The sequence below is a fragment of the Apostichopus japonicus genome, chromosome 17, assembly GCF_037975245.1.
Source record: "Apostichopus japonicus isolate 1M-3 chromosome 17, ASM3797524v1, whole genome shotgun sequence".
Taxonomy (NCBI): Eukaryota; Metazoa; Echinodermata; class Holothuroidea; order Aspidochirotida; family Stichopodidae; genus Apostichopus; species Apostichopus japonicus.
Genome location: NC_092577.1, coordinates 8,958,707 through 8,983,166, shown reverse-complemented (window position 1 = coordinate 8,983,166; position 24,460 = coordinate 8,958,707). Strand labels below are relative to the sequence as shown.

The 24,460-nt window shown below is 37.3% G+C and overlaps 2 protein-coding genes across 2 annotated transcripts in view; both read right to left on the bottom strand.

Moving 5' to 3' along the window:
- The window catches only part of LOC139954924 (uncharacterized), a 200,048-nt gene that overhangs the window by 48,936 nt on the left and 126,652 nt on the right, over positions 1 to 24,460 (bottom strand). The gene's annotated exons all lie outside the window — the stretch shown is intronic.
- LOC139954922 (uncharacterized) overlaps positions 16,510 to 24,460 on the bottom strand; it is a 37,456-nt gene continuing 29,505 nt past the window's right edge. Inside the window, exon 4 of the mRNA XM_071954912.1 lies at positions 16,510 to 16,884. Within this exon, the coding sequence (XP_071811013.1) occupies positions 16,672 to 16,884 (213 nt within the window). The 3' untranslated portion in view covers positions 16,510 to 16,671. The remainder of the gene's footprint in view (positions 16,885 to 24,460) is intronic.

Genomic DNA, 24,460 nt, shown 5'->3' with positions numbered 1-24,460 from the left:
AATCAATCTGGTTGATTCCTTAAGTTTGATCTTGACAGTTTACTATCATTATCATCTCAGTAATATATCTGATCAGTTTACAATCCTTATATCTCAGTAATTTTACCGATCAGTTTACTATCATTATCATCTCGGTTTTATACCTGATCAGTTTACAACCGTTATCCTCTTAGTTACATAACCAATCAGGTTAGAATTGTTGTCATTTCATTAGCATAACTGATCAGTTGTACACTCATCCTACATAACACATGTGGAACAACTCAAATAGGAGTGAATATTGAACTAAATTAAGAAAACAAATCATGATAGTCGAGTATTCGATGCTCAGATCAAGAATAATCATCCATGAGACGATGAACTGATCAGAGAACACTCAACATCAGTGACGTCATCACAGATCATGAAAGCCAAAAATTTAAATGTTGATCATAAAGAAAATGTAGTATTTGGATTTATGGCGCTACAAGCCTAGACAAATCATCGTCATAATCACGTGATCACATTTCCGAAGTCCTGAGAGAATGTCAGTTGTGTAAACTAAGGTTTATATTTCTTGTTTCCAGTCACTTTCTTAGGTTTGATTGTTTTCAACTGTATTGAGACTAAATGCATCAATCTCTCTACTAGTACCTTATATGGAGGAGGAAGGTATGTATAATCTAACATCGTGTTGCTATGACTTGATATGCACAATTGTGACATTGAACAATAACGCTGTCCAAATTTCTGAGAAGTTTTAAGAAACCTACATTAAAGTCTGTTATCAACAGAAGTATAAATGGAGGCAAACAACACTTACGTGTAAACACATTTTAATTGAAGATACCATATCAATATAAATCATGTATTGTGTCGTGGTTTGTCTTTCAGATCATCAATAAGATAACTGGCAACACTGCAATACGAACTAAACAGAAACATCAGCAGCAATTGTATAACAGTTACAATAATTGTTGAATTGAAAGAGAACAGACCATTGTAACGTCCCTTTGTTTCTGTTTCTTTACATCTTCTGATTACGGAATTTGAATGCGAGCCTAGGCTATCGCAACCGATCCTACAATGATATCATAACTGCAGTGCACACTCTATTAATAACCGCCGTTTACCTGTCCAGAACTACCCACCTGCTACAAATAAAAGCAGGTCCCTATTTTTACGGTTATGATTCAGTAACAATTCTGGTGACGATATGACAAATGCTCATTTCCACTTAACTCAAGAAAGAAGAATCTAGTGTGAATAACCACGATGACTTCTTTTTTATTATAGACTACCATGACCTGCAGTAGGTGCATCTGTGACAGTTTACTGGAATTATGAATACTTTCTCTTGAGCAATATTTTTATTTAATGAGTAAGAACATTAAAAAATCCCCCAAAACAACGTAAATGATATCACAACAAGACGTACCTATACGGCATCCCCTTGGTGAAATCCCCCCACCAACCCCCCCCCCCCCACTCCCCAAAAGAGACACCATAACAACCAACGAGTAAATAGCACATGAGCAAGAATCACGGCGTGAATTCTATACATCCCCTCCTGCACCCGACCACTCGCCTGTATCCGTTTCTGCTTAGTAATGCGTTCGTTTGATTTTAACTCACTCAAACGACTACAATGAATACATGATACCTATAATGTCTACAGTTACGTTTGTAGACTAGATGGTGGACTATACAGTTGAAAACATTCACTTAAAAACATTATTGATATTTTGTTGTATTTACTCGTTGACCGATGAAGAAGACTAATTGAATTGTATCTATTCTGAATTGCTCTCTTAACTACTACTTGTAAGGTCAATGGATACTCTTAGAAACACAGTAAGCTGCCTTACTCAAACATGTTGAATCTTTTTAGGACATTTTAGCATCTCAGCGAAATTCAAAGAAAATGTTAAGTTCAAACTGCGACAGATACTACGCATTATATCGAGTAAAGTATACGTTACCTCATCAAGTATATAATACCGATGTGAAACTGTATCGAATCGATAAACAGTATGTATATTGATAGTGTAACGTCACTTCCCTGTCTGGTGGGGCAGTCTTTAATGATGGGGTTGGCAAAGAGAATCTCGACAAAAAGATGACAATGGAGGAGATGCTAAAGTGCTCGCGGCCCAGTGGTATCATTTATTCAGACTTCCGTCTCCTTACTAGGTTCATTAAATGTTCTTTAACTTATCCTTTATTACGCTGAACGTAACTGTTAACGCAATTCATCAACGCAGCGTCTAAACGCAGCGCAGAACACGGCACTAAACGCAACGCCCAACGAAACGTCCAATGCAGCGCCACACGCAGCGTTTAACGCAACGTACAACGCGGGGCCCAACGCAGCGTATAACGCAACATATAGTAATAGTAGTAACTTGAGTCTCGTCTATCTGACATGCTCAGTGATTAACGTTCGCCACGTATCACGATCTTGCGCAAGGTTTATAGCTTCCTCGAAATTTTTAATATTAATGTCCTTAAATCGCGACTTTATTTTTCCAAGCAAGGTAGTCACGGACCTTCCTACTGGTTTAGCATTATGTCTCAGTGCTTCTCTCAACCTTTGCTGGAGCGTCCTCCTGGAGTCTTGCTACATGACCGAAAAATCTCAATCTTTTATGTGCGACTATGGATGACCAAGGTGTTTGGTTGGTTTCGTTGTAGAGCTCATCATTTGATAACCAATTGTTATTGGTTAACGCTACATATAACGCGGCGATAAACGGAACGCCAAACGCAGCGTCTAAATATGAAAACAGATTCAAAGCTACAGATTTAACTTAACGGTGTCTGCAATGCCGTTAATCGATGTAAATATACTAAGAACCAATCGATGGACTAAATGGCAGTAATGCATCTTTCTGATAGCTGACCTAGGCTATTCACTTATGTTCCTACTTACGGACTAACTGAAATATATCCAATCACAGCAGAACACTGATCACTACTAAAGTAAACACATTGTCACTCAGTTCAGAGCGCTACTAAATAACGTAAAATGACAACAGTCGGTCAATAATGTTACTCCTAAACAACTGGGCGTAATCTCCCTCAGTGCAGTAGTAGCGCAGTTTGCTTACAATTTATACAACTCACAAATGTATTCAATAATATTCTGAGCTCTTACAATATCTACGAACAGTTATACACGGTGCCGTGGTATTAGAAACCTACCGACTTGGATTCAAGTAAATGATATGATAACGTACCGTACGTAGACGTCTTGAGAGATTTTGTCAAAGAGTCCCACGCTGCACGTACCATCAGTTCCTTTTATACTAGCCTGAACAATGGCTTAGGTTTACGCGAGAATGTTCTACTTCAAAGTACACCGCCTCAGAGTTGCGGTCACCAGTCTTCCGGGGACCGAAAGGCCACAATTGCTTACGTCATAGTAAACAACTTAGGAGGATAACGGGGATTTCCCGGCAAAGAAGTATACCATTACTTAAACAGTTAATACAGCTGAAAGAATAGCTTTCAAAGTTTCAATACTACGCAAGTTCGGTTACAATAGCTTGAAAATGTAACTATAATACTTATCAGATCCAAACTAAAGCCTTTTTTATGCATTTCGCTTTGCAGATTTACAGACTAAAAAATGTAAATTAGATATTTTTTTATTATGCGAAATCCCCAGAAGCTGCAGAATGTTGAGAAATAGTTGTCAGAAAGAAGCTTAACCTCAACTTTATACAGAACGTTTCTCAGAGCCCGGAAGCGGGTCGAGGGGCTAACGCCCAGTTAAAAGCAGCATTTCTAATATTTCTTGTTCTCTTATAGCGAGTTCAACCACAACAACTACGTGTACATAAGATAGAGGAATAACATTTCTCTGGAAAATATTAGAAGCACTGGTTTGTTCCACGAGGGGAAGCGCCTCGGAGATCACATGTTATAAATAAATGATATTTATCTAGCATGTATTCCCAGCAGGCTAGTGCGGATCCGTTGGAATTACGCTGCAACGCTTTGCAGATATATTGAAGTAATTGTATAAAACACTGGAATTTATTTATGAGAAGTGCTCAATTTTCAGCGGATTGAAGTGCAAGGCCCTGTTGGAGGGGTGGGGCCAAGCATCAGGAATCTGCTGCATTTTATTTACGTGTGAAAATAAGTTGGCCTGACGTTTCGATCCTATCAGGATCTTTTTCAGAGGCTAAACACATTTTATTTACCTAATATTATCCAAATTTGGGGAAATATAGACGTAAGGAATAACCAACAAACCGATTCTGTTTTCCTTTCTTCGTTTTTGTATTATAACTCTATTTTAAGTGTACGACCATGATAAATTTATCTTCAGTTTGTCAACCGACTTGGCATCAATTTGAGACCGAGCGATGTGACACCCATACCACTGTTTGTATACCTATGGGGTAGCGTTCTCGAACGATAATAGTTAAATTATATTTTCCTGTTTCCAAGTACAGCGTTAGTGTCAGCAAAGAACTCTCTCAGAATCATATTACTCTCACTAGACGTTCACTCTTTAACTTTACGACACACCATTGTATACCTCCGTGCTCCTCTTTAAAAGTACAAATAAATAAAATATTGCTTTAAATTCACATATAATTTTAAATGCGTCCCCTCATATCATTACCCACTTTTATTTATACTTTTATTTTTGTATTTTTTTTATGCATGGATTTTAGTTTTCAGAGAAACAAAAACTTCGTTTTCCGAACTTGCAAAAAAATTAAGTTACACTTTGTGTCGTTATTCTGTAATTCAGATTGAAAGAATGGCTTTAAGCGGAGGTGTGTATTTGCTTAAATGTGTGTGTTGGCTGGGAAGAGGGGGGGGGGGTGGGGTAGGGTTTTTCAGACTCCGATGGGCACAACAATACTTCAAAATCTTACACAATAATTGTCGCAGTGTAATTAAGTTGCCCAAAGTGTATACCACTATTTTTCGGAAAGAGATTTAAAGCATCAGTTGATTTGATTGCTACTCTCAAAATATCTTTTAGGGCAGTGATCTCGAAAGAGCGAAATGTTAGGAATATGACTTATCTCTTAAAGCATCCAAGCTCAGCAATATTTAATGTTGTTACATTTTTATTAATCGATTTGTTGTTTACTATCACATGACTGGGTGTCGAATTCATTTAAAATGGCAATCATGTGTTGCTGATCCATTACTCTCTTGTCTGTGAATCAATAACACTCTACATGTCAAAAGCAATTCACAAAGTTGGCTGGTTGGTAAAGCCTTTAAATAAATGTAATAAAGTTGAAATGTGTCCATTATGACGTCATTTTGACAATACCTTTCACGTTTCTTGACTTCCAGGATGATGGAATGGATCCAACCGGAATAGTGTCTGGCAGAACGTAATAACGGAACCTATAGATAGAAGTAGAGTAATCATCGTGTAAGATGTAGAAGACGTAGAGGAATGTCCTCCTAGTCAAGTTTATTATCAAATCAATGACGATAAAAAAGTAAACAACAAAATAACAAATAAATAAATCACATCTGATTGATCATTCTGATCAGAATTAATAATAATCACACGTCTTGTGTTTCAACGATCCCACGAAAACTAAATTAGAAAGGATCATAGAATTGAAGTAGGGAGAATGACGTCATGCGACATATACTGAAGCCACCCATTCCTACTGATGGCGCTTTGCTTGTACGGCAAGAAAGTACCGACGCGTAATACAAACACTACGCCTTGACATAACTAAAGGGATACAGTTGACATAAATCACTCGAAATGATAGAGTTCACTATAAATCTAGAATGATGACTTATAGCTAAATTATGCTTTCTTAATCTCAAAATAGTTTTATTTAAGATGCTACAAATTACATTTTTTCGATAATGGGGGGGGGGGGACACTTGTGCTGAGACGGAGTAATACTATAATGGAGAGGGGTAGGAGGGTCGAGGACATAGCAACATTATTTACTTGGCGAAACAACTGATCCTCCCGGGTGATTTCAGTAAAATGGTAAACACAAAATGTTGCAATTACATGAATAAGGCTGATATACCAAGATTCCTTATTTTTTAAGTATTTATTCATTATAACCCTTCAATATTGTTATCACGCATTGTTTTTTGTTATTGATCTAAATAACATTGTACAAATTTATAACATTTTAGTGGAGTTGATAAGAATTTCCTTAACCATTACACAATCGAATCTTCCTATTCAACGATGTTCTCAGTGAGGAACTGCATTTGTCCCAAATATCAGACTTCCTTCATACCAAGGAGTTGCTACAACTTCCTGGTCATACTTTATTAAGAACCACACTAACGCGATCTTCGTTGATTCGCAAAAGACATGTTTAATGGAAGCACAAACACTGAAGGGCATTGGAGCATGTGACTTTGATTTTACGCAAGAAACCACTAAACTCTGAAATTATGTTAAACCTCTCAAATTGAATTCTCTGTGCGTTCCCCTTCACAAATTAAAGTATTTAATTGTTTTCAACACAAAGTTTCTTTATACCGGTACTTTTCAACTGCATATTTTATCATTATTATTATTTTTTATAGCAAAGTTTTAGACATGAATGCACTTGTTACAAAAACACAACAACAAGAGAGCACTTTTAATTACACAGTTGGGAACTGGTAATTTCCATTAAAAAGCGGAGGCCACTTTCCAGGGTTATCAGGATAGTGGCAAAGCATGTGCCCAATCAATCCCCCACCCTTACCCCACCCACCCTCTTTCACGGCTCTGTCGCCCCTGACACGGTAAATGGACAGTATCATCGCAAACATTTGCAGAAGTCTACACTAAGTGTCTTTATACTGGTGACTTAACCTACAAGTAAATAGAGCACAATTATATGGATTGTGGTTTGACAAGTGGGGACTTTACAACACTCCTTTTACCTCTTTTTCAGCAATCCGATTTTTTTTTGGTCATACCATTAACATTTTTATTATTTTATGGCCAAAACCATTAAAGATCAACCACACACAGATCTGGCATGGGGCCGATATGAATTAACCGGGCTGGTGGTAGGGGTAGAGGGAGGGTGTGAAACCTTGAACCGTTGTGTTAGCATATTTTTATTCATTATGATTGTTAAGAGTTTGGTAAAATACAAAAATGTAGTTAAAGGAGAAATTCGTTATAATATCACCATCTCCTTACAATATGGCGACTCATCAAGCTAAGCTGTTTTTCAGTCTGTCTCAACTAAACCAAATGCCGAAACCTTAATACTTAAACCAGTACGTATTCTGTAAATAGAATATTTGACAGCCCTGCTGTTATGTACTGTGCATATACAAACCTATTGTCTGTAAGAGTCCTTACTGAAGCAAGTTGAGCTTAGCGAGCATGAAATGACATTATCTGGATTAACCGGTAACACAAATAGTGCATAATATCCAATTAATATTGTTAAGTCTAGCTCAGTATCATCCTACCTTATACCTACATTTCACAGCTCTATGTATAAAACACTACTCTGGTCAATGTAAAGAAAATAGGTTACGTACCTCGTATCTAATTAGCATAATAAACGTATATTTACCAACATGTTGCAAGTTTGTTTTAATGTAAAAGCTTTGTTTTCTATATCTATTTTGAGTGGCTGAAAGATGCACTTTAAAATTTTTCACTAATATTTTATATAAAGTAAGGGCAATATATATATATAGCGGACACATCAACTCAATGACACGTGTAGGCCATATAATAGAAATATTGATTAACTTTAAATAATTGATATTTTATCGAACAACCGTTCTTGTGTCAACCTGTCCGCTGATATACAGCATTGACAATTATTAATTTAAGGTTATTTTATTCATAAAAGGGGTCTCCCTGTTTAAACCCCTCCCATCGGACGCGAGCATCCAAAGAAAATCATGTTAGAAAGGGTAAACACTTCATGGTGCTGTGAAAGGTCAAATCAATATAAGCCTAAAAAACTTCTCTGACTATTAAGACGAGGACGAAAGACGAGGTTTTCCCCTCACACCAATGAGGCTGGTCACATGACTGGTTGAAATATTAATAAAGTCAACTCTAAATAATGTCAAATGTTGCCAGTCGGGGGAATTGGGTACTTGGCCCCACCACCCATGAAATCGTGCAGATGCCACTTAGCGGGACCTGAAATTGTTAGGGTCCTGATTTGTTTTTGACCATAATTTTTGGTTCCCGGACAACTCCCTACTGGACGATTACCCACAGGACGAGTACCCCTCGGACGATTCCCCTCGGGCAATTCCCACCCGACAATTGCCAACCCTGACAATTGCCCACCGGACAATTCCCACTCCGGACAATTCACACCCATGGCAATTTTCCCCGGACAATTGCCCCCGGACAATTTTCCCCCGGACAATCCACCTCTTCGGGAATTTCCACTGAGACCCCTCCCCCAGAACGTCGATCATTACATTTCATCACATTTTGGACCCCCCCCCGTGGAAATTTCTGCACATGCCCCTTGACCATCAATCACAAGTCGATAAATGGTATAAAAAGGTACATTTTGGTAGGGATTGGGATCAGGTGTATATGACTTCCTGGAAATATCTTTCCAGTTAATATGACCTCAAAAATTTGCCCGCTTATATAGCGTCTTTATCAGTTGCCATATGCTTGCATCCACATGTGTATTTTTCGACAGAACTAGGATATTCAGCGTTTATGCTGTGTTAGTTTTTGCGCAATTTGAATGCATGATAGATAGCTAGACCAGAGAAATGTTCCCGCGCTTCGCGTGCACTAGTTAGGTCGATACTGCGATAGCTCTAATCTCTCTTCGCATGCATTTTAGCAAGCTACCACATAATTGTCCGCGCGCTCTCGCGCGCATTAGTTGCACTGTTCATGTCATAATCCTTTCATTTGCTCATTATGTTGACCATGTATGGTAGTAGCAACTACAAATTCTCTGTGCGCTCGGCGCGCACCAAATGTACATCTACTATGATATTTTTACGCATTTCACTAGCATGGTAGCTCACTAGAACAGATTTTTGCGTTAGTTACATGCATTCTTGATAAACTGGCTACACCATGCAGCAATCTCGGCACTTCAATATGACCTATATGCGTGTCATAATGTACCACTCTTAAAGTGCGCCATTCTGCTCGAAGAATAAATATTTAAACAACTTGTCACTCTGGGAAGAATGCTCTCTTAATTCAAAAGATTGGAACTAGTGACCAATCAAATTACAATTGATAAACGTGTTTGATTTTCAATCAAATATATTGATAATCAATCATATTAAATTCAAATTTTTCAACTTTCAGCTTTCCATTGGTCCCTACTTTCAGTCTTTTAGATTCATTTTCCATTTTTTTTTTATTTTAGAGAGTGATATTTGTATCAAAATCATCAAACAACAGTTACATTTATCATTCAGACTTAGCCATACTTATATCACTATATTACTTTCATTTATTTGATTCATTGAATACGTAATGTTTTCTATATATATCATTAATTGCAAGTGTAGCTTTGAAAGCTTTAAACGTTTTATCAGGTAACAAACACCACTTTGTAAATGTATATCAAATGGGCGAGCCAGTGTGCTCGTCTTTCAATATAAGAGAAAAAAAAGAGCCTGTAAATAAGCAGAAGGTCCGTGCAGGTTAGAGTCCCAGTGAAGCTGGTGGTCGATTGTTCGCCAGTTGGAAATCTTATTGATTTAATGAAGTTCTATTTTCTGAGATATTATTTCATGCTTTATTTTAAAGTGTGTATATTCTTTAAAAAAATATAATTTGTGTGAAATTTTTCCGTTTTCAGTATCATGGGAAAAAATATTGCTCTCGTTTACGCCCAGTGCGGTACGGTTGACATCAGCATCAGAATCGCTCTGTAAACAGCAAGAATTTGCAGTCTTTTGTTTTGCGTAATTTATGTTTGAATTCTTGAAAGTTTTAGAAGTCGTTTTTGCTCGTAAGACAACTCAACCATAAACGATCCACGACTTTTTTTTATGTCTCAGGTGTCTATAATACCCGCCAAAAATGATGGGACAACAGTACCATGAATACAGTGCATGCATATTGGCTGTCCTTAGAACTACCCACCCCCCCCCCAATCAATGTTGGGGTTGAAAACGCCATGTTGGTCTCGCAGTCTCGCAGTTTCCAACGATGATATGGGGAGCGGGGTTTCTCCCGTGTATTTTGTTGGCGGGGATTGTATGCCGTCAGTTTTGTAACTGATTCAAGTGCTCTTACACGGTTAGTAAACAATATTATATAGTTAATCAATGTCTCTTCGATACTTGCATCACCTCAGCTTTCTTCAAACAGTTGCCGTTCTTCTTGTTGGAACAATGAGTTACCTGGATTAAGCTTACAAGCAGTGGCGTATTTAGGGTTTCATGCCGGGAGGGGAGGGGGGCACAATTCCAATGACCATGCCAAAGATACCCAATGCGAGCTCAAAGCGCGAGCAAAACGGCTTGTTTTTAGAATGGTTCATTAGGAGTCGTTTATAGGTCATGTTGGTGTGAAGGTTTTTGATGTAGCCTATGTCAAGGATACGTGATACCAAGGATGAAAACGCGCGCGAAGCGAGCGAAAAGTTCTGATATCCAGCTTTCATGCATGAAAAATGCGCAAAGTATCACTGACAGCAGAAGTGCAGCTAGTAAACGTACAGAAAATTGTGTAGTTGCTGGCTACCATGCATACGAAGTGGGCCGATGACAGGACTGTCGGAAAATGTTGTGCTAGTTAGCTACCATGCATAGAAGGGAGAAAACACTATCACACATACCAACCTAGCTAGTGCACGTGAATTGCGCGAACAAATTTTTGGCACAAGCCAGTTACCATGCATACAAAATGCGTACATTTACTGTAACACCACATAAATGCTACGGGGAGTGTATAGTAGCTGGCTATCATGCATAACAAGAGTCTAGAGCTTTGTGATTCCTTGCCTTTGGATTTAAAGCCAGATATAATGGCTTGACCTAGCTCTGTTGACCTCAGGTGACCTTTGACCTTAACCAAAACAATAAGAATCATATACTGACTATGGGTAATCCATCATGATCTGAACTTGCGTAATCCACTTAGAGTGGTTACAACCGGCGTCACAGACACACACATACATGCATGCCTGCATATTTTCATTTTGCTTCTGGCAAGGATTCAAAAAGTGGTTCTGAGCAATTTTCAGCGAAATAATATTTGGCCACGCCCCTCAAAAATATTAATGAGATGCAGAAGGGTTCTTACCTTCACATGCACCCACACCTCCCACCAATTCCAACGAAAAAAAGTTTGAACAAAATCGGACAGACGGTTGCCGAGATATTAGCATTTAAAGAATGTGTTCGAAGGCCCGCCCACTCATGAGTATTAATGAGATTGGCACCAAAAACAATAGGGACCACCTACATTCTATGGGTAATCCACCACCCAAGTATGGGAATGAGATCAAACCTTGCGTCATTGACGTCAACGAAATTACATTTGGCTCCGCGCCTCATGAATATCAATGAGATGCGATAAGGTTAACAGAAACATACGCATTTACCCCACCTCCTACCAATGCTACCAAACAAGTTTGAACAAATCGGCCATTATGTTGCTCAGATACGGAGTCCGTCCACTTATGAATATTAATGAGATTAGCACCAACAACGATAGGGACCATCTACTCACTGTGGGTAACCTACCAACCAAGTATGATACCGATCAGATCTTGCATCATTCAGTTATCGTGATTACAAGCCGGCGTCATAGACAGACACACGCACACACACACACATGCGTGACTGCATATATTCCTTTTGCCTCTGGCAAGGAATAAAAAAGAGTCAAATAAAAGTCTACCCGGAAACGAATTCAGCTAAAGTGCGCGCGAAGTGCGCAGAAACTGTTAAGGTTATCTAGCTAACATGCATGTGCAAGGATCAGTTAATTCTCACAGTATCAATACAGCTAGTGCGCGCAAAGCGCGCCAAATCTATTTTCCCAAAAATTTACCAAATTGACGCCCAAGATATTTTCATTTTGTTAGTTTAGCTATAGTATACACAATGTACGCGAAACAAGAAAGTGTTTTGGTACTTTGTCTCCTAAAATACAGTCGTTTTGCTATTTAAGTTTTTTAATTCAACGGTGTTCGTATGTTTTACTACATTGCAAAATTATTACATTGGTAGCGTGACAGGACAAAAATGGTACAGTAATTCAGATATCTATGTAAGTAGACCAAAGTTAGCCCATATCTCACTCCTTTATGTGGCAAAAAAAAATAAGCGAAAGTCACTTTCTACAGGGCAGACATGGTTTACACACAGAAAGCGGAAATAAATAAATATATCACTAATGCACGAGAATCTCGCACAAAGATACGCGTTGTTCGTATCTTTAACTTCGCGATTATTTTATCTCAGGTGAGTTGGGCCTGTTGGTTATGCTAATATAAAATAATGTCCTACCAACGCACAGTTTTTATTGGTAATTAGCGTTATAAAATCGTCCCAATTGGGTGCTCCCGATTGACAATTATCCGTGGGCAATTGTCCGGGGGGGGGGGGGGAATTGTCCGGGAGGGTAATGGTCCGGGGTAATTGTCCGGGGGGGGGAGTCGACCGGTATGGGAATTGTCCGGGGAATTTTCAGGGGTGGGAACTGTCCGGGTGGGAATTGTCTGGGGGGAATTCGTCGTCGTCGTCCTATGAGTCATGACTGACCCTTTGTGACCCTATTGATGATGACGTTCCAACCACTTCTATCCTGGGCATATCGGTGAGCTGCGCAGATGTTCATGCCGGTGATCTCTTTTATCCCGTCAGCCCATCGAACTTTTGGCCTACCACGTTTTCGTTGACCCTCAACATGACCTTGGGTAATGATCTTCTCCAAGTTGTCACCTTCTCTCCTAGAAATGTGTCCAAAATACTGCAGCTTGTTCTTATCTATCTTCTGACATAAGGTAACCTTCGCTCCAATTTGGTTCTTGACAAAATCATTTGACTTACCTTCCTTCCATGATATCCTCAGCATCCTCCTCCAACACCACATTTCAGGGCATGGATTTTCTTTCTGTCTACTGCTCCAAGAGCCCACGTCTCAAAATTGTGGGGGGAATTGTCCGGGGGTAATTGTCCAGGGGTAGTTGTCTGGGGGGTAATTGTCCGGGGGGGGGGGTTGGTTAATAGTCTTGTATCATGGTTGTCGATGTTTGTACCTTTTGATGATTTAAGTTCCTTTATATACCTCCTTTAGTGCAACTTAATATACTGAAACATTTCACTGGCTTTTTCTCTTATCGTATGTGTAACTTTCGATTTTCATGTTAATATTTTTTTTCGTGCAAATATACAAATCATCGCGGGGCACCAACAAAAAATCTATCGCGCCGCGCCGCTTGCAGTATTTTTGGTTAAAATAAATTGTCCCGCATTATTTCTTTTTGTCGGAACATAGAGACGTCGGAATATAGAGATTTAACCAAATTGAGAGCATCACAATAATGTGTTATCTAGTCAGACTCCTACCAACGAGAAGTGCAACTTTAATAAGAAGGTAAACTGAACGTAACAAGAATCAATCCTTCTTTAATTTGTATTCATAACTATTGTCTATAAACCCTCTCTCTATTCAAATTTCATCCGATTGGTTTGCATGGGAACATGTGGGGATACATTAAACAACTAATGAGGGCAATTTTGCTCATATATAATGGTAAAACTTACATAGAATTGCCAACAATTAAGAACGCAACGTATGCAACAACAATGCGTATGCCCTAATAAAAATATGTTATTTGGAGGATTTCCCCAATCGATGATTCGTTGTCACTGCTGTACACCTACTGACCTACTTAATGTCTGTTTCCATGGTTACTTTGACACGTTCACTGACAATGGGCACGTGGTTCGTTTACCTGTTTCTATTCATGATGTTAAACTGGCTCGAGTCATCTATTATTATGCTAATGAGATATTTACGGGAGTTCCAGGTGTGGCATTCTTACTATTGACTTGCTTTAGAACATAAACTGTTTGGATCAATCGTCCATATAATGTTAGCGCTACATATATTTGTACAGAAAATTATTGTAGAAGTAGAATAGGCCTTCTGTGTGTACTTAAACGGTGATGATGTTATCGGGTAGAAACATGGAATGGATTTGATGGGCTCTCTGAAAACATACAAATGAATCTCTCTGAAAGGGGAGGGCAAAGGAAGGGGCAGTGGCGGGAGCAGGTATAAGGTGTCTGAAGGGTGGAGAAGGTTAAACTAAACTCACTGAAGAGGATACTGAACACGGGGATTGGGATAAAGCATTGATAGTCTAGAAAGTGAATAATCACAGGCGCGGATCCAGAGGGGGGGTCCAGGGGGTCCGGACCCCCCTGCTCTTGGCCAAAAAAAAAGACAGAAAAAAAAGAGAGAAAAAAAGAGAGGTGCTTTGCATGGCTAAACTGAAGGGGGTTCCCTGTTGTACTTAAATATCCAAGAATTTCACAATGGATAGAGGGAAACCCACTCCCCTTAGACCTTAGACCCTAGGATCACTGGAGGCCAAACCCCTCACCCTTCCAGAATCCTGGATCCGGCCCTGCATCAAACAGTGGTGACGGAACGGGAGGGAGATTTGGGCTAAAGGCATTATGATTTTTGTATCATCTCAACTCATCTGATATGTATTACCATATTTCATAGATTGTTTTTTGCTCATCAATTGAGAAATTGCAGACATGAGATCCATATTTTCAGGCTAGGTACATGCAGCTTAGAATACTCGGGAAGTGCCGTTTCCGGCCATCTGGTGGGTTTGTAAGCCACAAATTTCCTGGTACGCTCCGCGCCAACCGATGGTAGCGCTCCGCTTAGATAGTCTTATGTTCAGACGCGGCTGGACCAGTCAGACCCCCCTGTCACAAATCCTGCATACGCCCCTGAATCATAAATCTGTATTACATTTTCTTTTAAATCCGACCAAGCTATACTGCCAACGTATTACAACGTGGTTACAGTTATTCCTGGAATGGCATTAAGAATATGACATGCTGAATAATTTTCATTTCTTTCTTCATTTCTTTTATTTATGGTATTACTGAATATTTGTTTCCCTGTTTCTTTGGAGTGTCGGGTGAGGCGGGATTGGGCGACTTAAATATTTCTTTCATTATTTTTAGTAACACGTCATACACTGTGGGTCATATCAACTGATAACATTAACGTGAATGTGTAAGGATGGAAATGAGAAACTTTTCATGAGGTTGGTCTGATGAACTAATGAAGGCGACAGGAGTTGCGATATATTTAACTGAATATATTAGTTGTGGAACCAATTTGACTCATGAATCTTGTCTGAGAAAAAGAAATAAATTAACGTATTAGCGAGGTTTACGTCTCTGTCTATAAAACTAAAATATATTCTTAGTAGGCCTATGTGAAGGAAACAATGGACATGAAGAAACAAAGAAACACAGGTAATTGATAATGGACCTGGAAATAATAATAACAAACCACTCGGTGACAGGAACAGCGAGGGTAATGATAGGGTTAGGGTGGGAGGAGGGTAAAAATATATTGAAAAGGGAAACTGTGAAGAACAAAGAGTGTAATCACGGTTAAAGCTGAAGGGGGTAGGTAGGGTAACAATGGATTGGTAAATAGGAGGTGTCGGGACTGTATTAAGTGAAACCGGTTATGAATTTAAGTTATGAATTAAAAAACGCTGAAGCTAACGATGACTTTTTAAATTATTGTTAAAATTATGAAAAACATAATGAGAATATATATAAATTTAGATTATTTCTTGTCAAATTGTATTTCTAACTAAAAAGAATAAATTGATGTAGTTTTAAATGCATTAAATCTTAAACTCTTTAATTTATGAGATACATGTTTGCCTTTCATGATTTTGTGGTTGTAACAAAATCATTTTAACTTTATAATTAACTCCATTACATAACATTTATTTATTAACTTATTTTGAGTAACTATTTTTTAAACGCGACAACTAAAACTGTTTTATTGGTTGCTTGTTTGGTATGAATATCAGTTTTAATAGAGAGTATAGTATTATAATCTGATCACATTGGTGTTTAAGTATAGATTGATAGGTTTTTGCTTTTTTATTGCCATCATTTTGCTTCTTTTATATTAATAACGATTTTTCAATCTCTTTCGTTGAAAAAAATCTTAAATAGATTGAACATAATTGAAAAACAAATATTTAGGAGGCTTCAGCTTGAAAAGTCACATTTATTACTTATAAACTCAAAAACCCTATTTCAAAACTCATTCGAATTATTAAATTTAACAACCTTGTCTATATATCTCTTACTTTATCCTAATAAACATTCCTGTCATTCTAAAACCGATTTCTTAGTTAAATGTTAACAATAAACTAAACAAAGAACGTTTTAAACAACCCCAACCCACCCCTCCACCCCTCTCTTACCAACACTCTTTTAAAGTATACCCTATTAATCCATTACATTTTGTTTTATTTATTATAACATCCTACATAATTCCTTTCGCGATGAAATAATTATTCAAATAAATTCAACTAAACTAGTTAACCCTTTCCCGCATCCTTGACATTAACATTACAGCAGACTTTACATTATCTATTGTTCGTTTAATATTGATAACTTTTATTAATTAAATTAATTCCCTGTTTAACTGTTATGATGATTCTAACATCTACACCGGAATACTTACTTCAGGTCCTTCAAGCTTGTACACTGTGAGGAGTAAGACAAGATGGCCGCAAACTCTTCATTGGTTAGTCTGCTGTATTTGTCCCAGATCTCCAGCTTCTGGAGAGAACTCAGGATAGAGAGAGAGAGACCAGACTCAAGGATAAGGTTCAGACCAGACTCATCAACTCTAGGAGAGCATCGGTATAGATACACACAGGAGGTAGGAATCTAGAATGAAGGAATATAGTTACTGATAATAGAGTAGATAGAGATAAACAAATTGGATTTGGTAAGGAATAGAATAATTATTATAATATTATAAATAATAAAAAGAACGAAATGAAAAGAAAGGAAAGTAAAGAAATAAATTAGGACATTTAGGTTGTGTCTATTTGTAAAACGGAATTTAGTAAATGCAACGGAAATTTGATTTTAAGGGAAGACAAATATTAACAGAATTAATTAGATTAGATTAGAGGAAAACAAAGTGGTAGTGTAGGATTTAAGGGTTATTTTCATTTTTTTTTAAATTATATGATTAATAAAAGGTTTTATAGCAAGTAAGGTTTAATTAAGTAAGAATGTGAGGCTACATATTTAATTTATTAGTTATAATTGGGAGCAAATCTCGAAGACGGGTTGAGAATTTTATAAAATAATGGGTAATCAAGAATTGACATTATTCTATCTTTTGAAAAAAAAAATATTGATCCAATTAATTTGAGTTTTAATTAGAACTTTGAGAAGAAAAATGTAATTTAAATGAAAATATTAGTCACTAATGTAATAGGAATCATGGAAAGGAAACTTTCACTTTAACGTTATTCAGTTTTTTATCAAGCTTAAGGAGATTTTGAAGAATTGTATTTATGTTGTTTTTTGTAATTAAAATGCAATTTAAAGAAGCAGATGTAGATCACTAATTCAAGTTACAAGAGAAAAGGTTGATGAGACTTTAACTCAAATTTTAATATATAAATTATTTTATTATTGATCCAAATCCTACAATTCTGCTTGAATTATAATTATTTCCAATTAATAAGATTTGTTTAGAAAATGATGTCTATCTGTGTTTAGTTATCAAATTCATTCCTAAGTTACGGTTTAAGTGTCATAACTTCTAATGGATTTTGTTTTTAAATGTAACATCTCTTTCTTTCTTTGTGCTGTAGATATTGCTAAATTGAGTAACGCTTATGATCTTAGCTTTCTAAACTTTATCATTTCTTACAATTAAATAGTACCATCCGCTATTTACAGTTTTTTTTTTTACAAATAATATTGTTATCTGGAAACAATTCATATCCTTGAGGGTTTAATTATACTAATTAATTATTACTTATACGTTGCATCGGGTTGATTGGATCTTCATTGTAATATCTTGTGAACAGTTAGCGGGCAAATATTGATTTACAAACACGTACGAGAGATACATCAGTTAATTATAAGTTTAATTGCATTTTATTATGATCAAACTTAAATTGGAAAACTGTTTTATAGAGGCTCAAAGCTCTAAGCCCTATACAGTATTTAACAAACCTCTCGTTCACATAAAGTATCAGGTATATTGGCAGGAGTTAGGTCATTCAACTAATAAATCACACAATTGGCTCAAATTTCCGACCAGGTAGATTTAGTAAGTTAGGTGATTACAATAATAATTGTGGGATGTTATAGATTGACTTTAATACTTTAATGCATATACGGCTTTGTTATGTACGATGAAAATCGAGTTGAACTATTGTCTGTAATTTAAGATTTTGAAGGGATAACAAAGTTTCTACAGTTTGTCTATGGATACTTTTTCTTAGCTAGAATGAAGTAACTGTTTTCGAAGTAAAGGATAGGCATCAGCTCACCGAGAATGTTAATCGCTGGTTTTATTCCTCGCTTTATTTAAGATCCCTAAAGAAAACTCAGTGTCTCGATTGTATTTTATTCAATTCCTTTATAGTTAAGATATGCTTTAACTTGGACCTTCTGATTATCAGTCAACAACTAGGCTGAGATTTATTTTTTTATCATTTATGAGTTAGATTCCTAAGCATGTCCTCTCGCTAAAGTAGTAATTCTACCTTTTCGCGGGTGATGTTTGAGATTTCTAACAAAGCCTAACTTTATGACTAATCTAGCCTATAGCCTACCTAAGTTTAGACTGCCGTTCGTACACATCCTAGCATTTGCCTCTATACCATACCGTCAAATTATCTCACTGATCCATAATTACTGTTTTAGCTATTAGCAACGGTTCCTCTCCATTAAATAAATTGTAATTTGGTGAGTTGCAGTGTAATAACTTTAAGTAGTTTCCATAAAACCTATACGACCCATAACACGTAAATACCTCCAAGCTGCTGTACAGGATTCACATCATTACCAGAAAATTGTCGAGGTGCAAATGATGTATTTATATTTTGCATCATATCGTTGAAGTCCTCACTTTTAGATCTAACGAATTTGCCATTTTGTTGTAAATTGCTATTATTTGAATTAGAAGATTGATTATTATCTGAAAAAGAGTGGGAATTTCCCGCGTGGCCAATGGAAACGACTTGAACAAGTCTCATTTGCAAAATCTAAACAACCAACGACACAGTGTAAAGCAGCGTTTCAAGAACGGTTGTACAGTGTATGGTTGTACTTCCCTGTTTGTTTTGGTGTGATTCCCCGAAGCAACAGTACTAGCCTACCAAATGTGAAGATATTGCAAATACAGATGGTGAACACACTGAAAGAAACAAACCTAGAATATTGCAATTGTTTGTTTTCTGAGTTGTTTTCTCTCCTTGGATAATGTGGATTTAAGTGCTAACCTGCCAGTGAGTAAAGGTCAAATTAGATGCAAGGTTTTCCAGAGATTGAGATTCAATATTCCATATCATATGTACAAGCATGATTGTACTGTAGTTTGTGTCACCCAAAATACTCAGTAGGGGCTATATCACCCCTCTCAAAATACTACCACATATACTGATCCAAGACAACCCATTATTGGAACATATCCATAATTTCCAGGGTTTGTGCTGATAATGCTCATTTCCTATTGACGTATCTTCAGCTTCAATATCACTTTTACATACTTTTACATAATTACTTACTAAAAGTGTTGGGGTCTTTTACAGCTAACATGTGAAGTTGATTGCCCACAAAGACTGCTGTAGTGTCACATTGCTATCTGAATGCACAAGTTCATAAGAACTTTCATTAGAGCTTCAGAAACCAAACACTAATATACTGTATAATCACTAAATTAAAAAGATCAATAATTGGATCAAAGTGGAACTGCTACCATGAGTTTTTCTTTGTTTTGAGTATCCTTTTGTTTCTGAAGTTGTCTGAAATTTCTGAACAAATAATTTGATTTCATGTCAGTGTTTCACTTTTGATTTAGAAGTCACTGGGGCTCTAACGGCTCCATGATGTAATCATTCAACCATAGAAAGAAACCCTCTAGTGAATATGAAGACGCAGACCGTACTGGATAGAGGAGAGCAGGACCTATGAACCTATCAAGCTTCTTTTGGTATCCTACACTTCTTGATGCACAGAGTTCCATAGGTAAGAATGAAGTAAATCTGTGTTTTTTTTGTGACTGATTCACCAGACTGCTGGCTAGCAAGCATGGTTAAGGAAGTTTAATTCCCCTGCCACTCTTTATCAATATCATGTCATGATAACATTTCTTCCTTTCATATTTGAGAGCTAACTACTGATTAAAATATACACATTTAGAGGGCGTTGAAAGATATACAAGCACTGGCATCCATTAGGGTGGTGAGCACTTGCCATCCCCCCCCCCACCTACTCCATGGGCTACACTAGGGCTTCAAAATCACTACCAGAGAACATTTTATCTGAAAAGTGAAAATGCCTCAGCTCTAAACTTAGTAGAAGAGGACAATAAGTCTCAGAGATGTTACAGGGCTCTTCTGAAGCACCTGGCTACTAGCAGTGGCGGAGCGTCCATACAGTCAGGGGGTGGATGCCCCCCCCCCCCCTGACGGACTCAAATGGACTGCTGACGCGCTTTTCAGCTTTTTACTACTTTTTACTTATTCGCGAATATTGACTTTTCTATTGCTCTCATATCTACCTATTGACATTTGTCACATTTTGTTGGTGTAATTTTCTGACAAAATGCTCTAACGGCTATTTATTCTTCGTTTATCTGCAAATTAGCAATGCCCGGAAAGGGTCATTTCCGGCGATCTAGGGAGTATCTCTACTCAAAAAAATTCTGTACGCTCCGCGCCAACCTATGGTGGCGCTCCGCTAAGATAGTGTCGAAAGCGCCCCTACAGACCATTCTCGCCCCTCTGACCAATACCCCTAGCTCCCGGTGCTGGCTAGGGCTCAGATATTCCACAGAGCAAAATCAGATTAAGTATTTCTATTCCTGATATGTCCTTATGTGCTTTAAATTGCTAGCAGTTTTCAAAACCTATGCAAAAATACTGAAGATTTAGAGAGCCTTGTAGTACCCTTGTAGCCATTATAAACAGAGAACACAATTGGAAATACTTCCTACTAATCTGAGTATATACAGCTGTGAATACGGAATTGTCACTTGCTGATCCAGTCACTGCAGTTGGTTTTAAAAAATACGTGTCCCCAAATTTCACAATTTTGACTTTTTTATCTCATAACTATTGCAAATCAAAATGTTGAGGTTACAAATGTCTTCATCTGCCAAATTTGTTGAAAGAACTGACCATATTGGATAGCAATTGACCAGCTGAACAGGGTACTCTGTAAATCCTTGGTGATCTTAAATCTGGAAAGAGACCCCAAGAGAGTGGTGTAACTACTGTAGGTCATTGTAGGCAATACAGTCTCCAGGGGCCTGGTGCCATTAAATGAAGAAAAACAATATGAAAGCACCAATCCACCAAAGCTGACACACTTTATGGTAGAATAGGTGACACACTAAATGACTGTAGTTACAATTATCTCCCGATGAGTGGAAATTCAAATGACTTTCTGTAGGAAAGAAGGTGGAAATCTCACAAATGTCTCAGTGAAGCCCAAACCACGAATGGTTGGGTTTGTGTGAGGTTTACAGTAAGTCTCCTTTGGGAGCTCATTTATATCACTGCACCACACCCTAATATGCCACTTCCACTAAACAATTGATGGACAATCCGGTTCAAGTTTGATGGTTTACTGGTTAATTGTTTTTACACTTACCTGGTTATTGGAATCTGAAGTGTACTTTCCTTCCTTTGGATTTTTTCTCTGTGAATGTCCATGTATACAGGGTGGTTAGCCAGAGACATACACATATATACTGTATCTATTTCTGACTGACATTCTCAATATATCCTATCATTAGGACTTAATTTTCATTCACATCATTTTCTTTTCTCTTCATTAGGTTAACTTGAATTATCCTGAAGCTATTTGGGGATCACCTATACCACCTGTAGTTACCAATTTTCGATGGAAGCTTTCACACTGTGCTGACAAGGACAATGAATGTTTCATCAGCTGATATTTCCTCCATGTGATGGTAATCACCTTAATGGTTAGTGTAGATTGTAGAACATTGATAGCAATGTTTCAACAACCTTTGGTAGATTTTATGGATAGCATTGCAGATCAAGGAATACTCTTGTTTCTCCATTCACTCTCACAAAATACAACTGACAGAATTATTTCCTAGTCAGGACATTAAAATGATCGGATTCTTGCTGGATTAATCCAGTACTTGGTATGTTTGTAATGAGCTTGCCATGACACAATAGCTGCCTAAACACCCTCTGGTACATTTTACCATTTGCCAAACTGAAATAAAAATTGCCTCCTGAGACTCAAATGAAAAAAGTCTTTTAGAACTCCTGACACTCCCAGAATGGTCAGACTGGAAGACAACTTGTTGGTTTCTATGAAAGTAGTTTGGGTTACCTACAAATATGTCTTCGGTTAAGGTATTTATTTTCTTCAGATTAAAACCAAAAACTCGAAATACCATTTTAGTTATTCTAAAATGATGTAGAAACATTAAAGAAGTCAACTCAGTCTGTATTGCTGAGCTATGTGTTAGAGGTATTTGTAATGAACACTCCATCAAACAAACAAAAAAACCTTGATTAAGTTAGGTATGTCACACATAGGTCACGCAACTATGGATATAATCTGAACTTTAATGTACTTTGTTTGTTATGATGTTTATGTACGTAGTATGGTAGAGTTGACTGTTTTAAGTATTTGCTTAAATGTTAGAAAAATATGATTGAAAACATAATTGGACAGTAAAATGCAAATCACCTCCACCTTTGATATTCATCTAAAAAATGTCTATCATATCAGCTAAAGATGATGGCTGGGTTTGCTTTTCCCTTAATTCTTTGATATTTTTCTCCAAACTCCTGATAAACTGTCGCACACCAGTTCTAAGATCCACAATCACATCCTGTGAGGCTAAAGAAGCATTATTCAAGTAGGGTGTACACAAAACCAGTGACATTGAGAGCCAGGCACAGTCCCATGCACATTTTTCTTACCAGATCCACTTTGCTTAAGTCTTTGTTTATCCAAAGTTAAAGAATATCATTCTTTATCACATACTGTATTTCACTTGGCACTTGTAGTCACTTGTGACAGCTGTAGCCACCACCCAACCCCCACCGTCTCACACCAGGACTACACAGAACAAAATGAAATAACAGTATATATCAAATTCTGCAGATAGAAAAATATGTACTTTAACTCAATCAATTAAAGTACAATGTCATCATTTCAGATATCCTACAAATTCATCAACTTATAGACAGTACAGTGAACCATCCGTTCCTAAATTATGTGACCAGAATCCTTCATCATGTTTTCTTCAGGCTCCATATTTTTATCAGGGTGGCTTTGTTATAACTCTTGTTTCTCAATATAATATAAACCAGATTGTGGAATGCTAGAGGTATTACTTAAAGTTTGACTGAAGATTCAATGCTTGTCTCAATTTCAGATTAATTATTCTTTATATTTTCAATTAGTTTGGTATAGTTGAGCTGTATACTCACCGCCGGAAGCATTATGAGACCCTGAACTCATCTTGTACAGTCTATAGATTTGTATTTGAGTTGTATTAGTTTCTTTACATTGTTATTATAATTAAAACTGAGTCATTTAGTTTGAAACTACAGTAGCATACCATATGTTTATAATAGCTGTGATCTGTGTTTGTCAATGTTAAATGATAGAATGCTGCTACTTGCAGACTGGGTGATGACAATTTACATTAATAATAACATTTTACCTGAGGACCAAATGCACTTTGTTTTTTCTCATCATTAGGTAAGCTGAAATTATTCAGTCCTGAGATCAGCCTTTTTAGGGATTTACCATATCCAGATTACAGGTCTTGGAAGAAATGTGTACAGTTTTCATGAGCAGGGTAATGATTGTATGGTCCACCACCTGATTCTTACCACACCCACCCATCCCCCTCTTCAATGAGAATACAAGTGTTTAATTGGATATTTTTACTCCATGATGTATCAGATGATCCCTTAAGGGAAATTTCCCCAACGGAAAGTCTATCATCCAGCACCCCCTTCCCCCACCCAATCCCCATCAATGCCAATCACTGCAAAACAAGACATAACATATGAACAACCAGTGAGAATACTGCTAGAGGTTGTGTGTGAAACTCAGGGATTCTGGGAGACCTCTTTTGTCCAGTGTTTTTCTAACTGTAGCAAATTGTACCATAATTGTAGGTTTCAAGAGGATGAAATTCTGATGCCAAGAACATCTCTAATCTTTCAAATCTGACAAATTTCAATAGTCATTAGACATCCATTGTTTC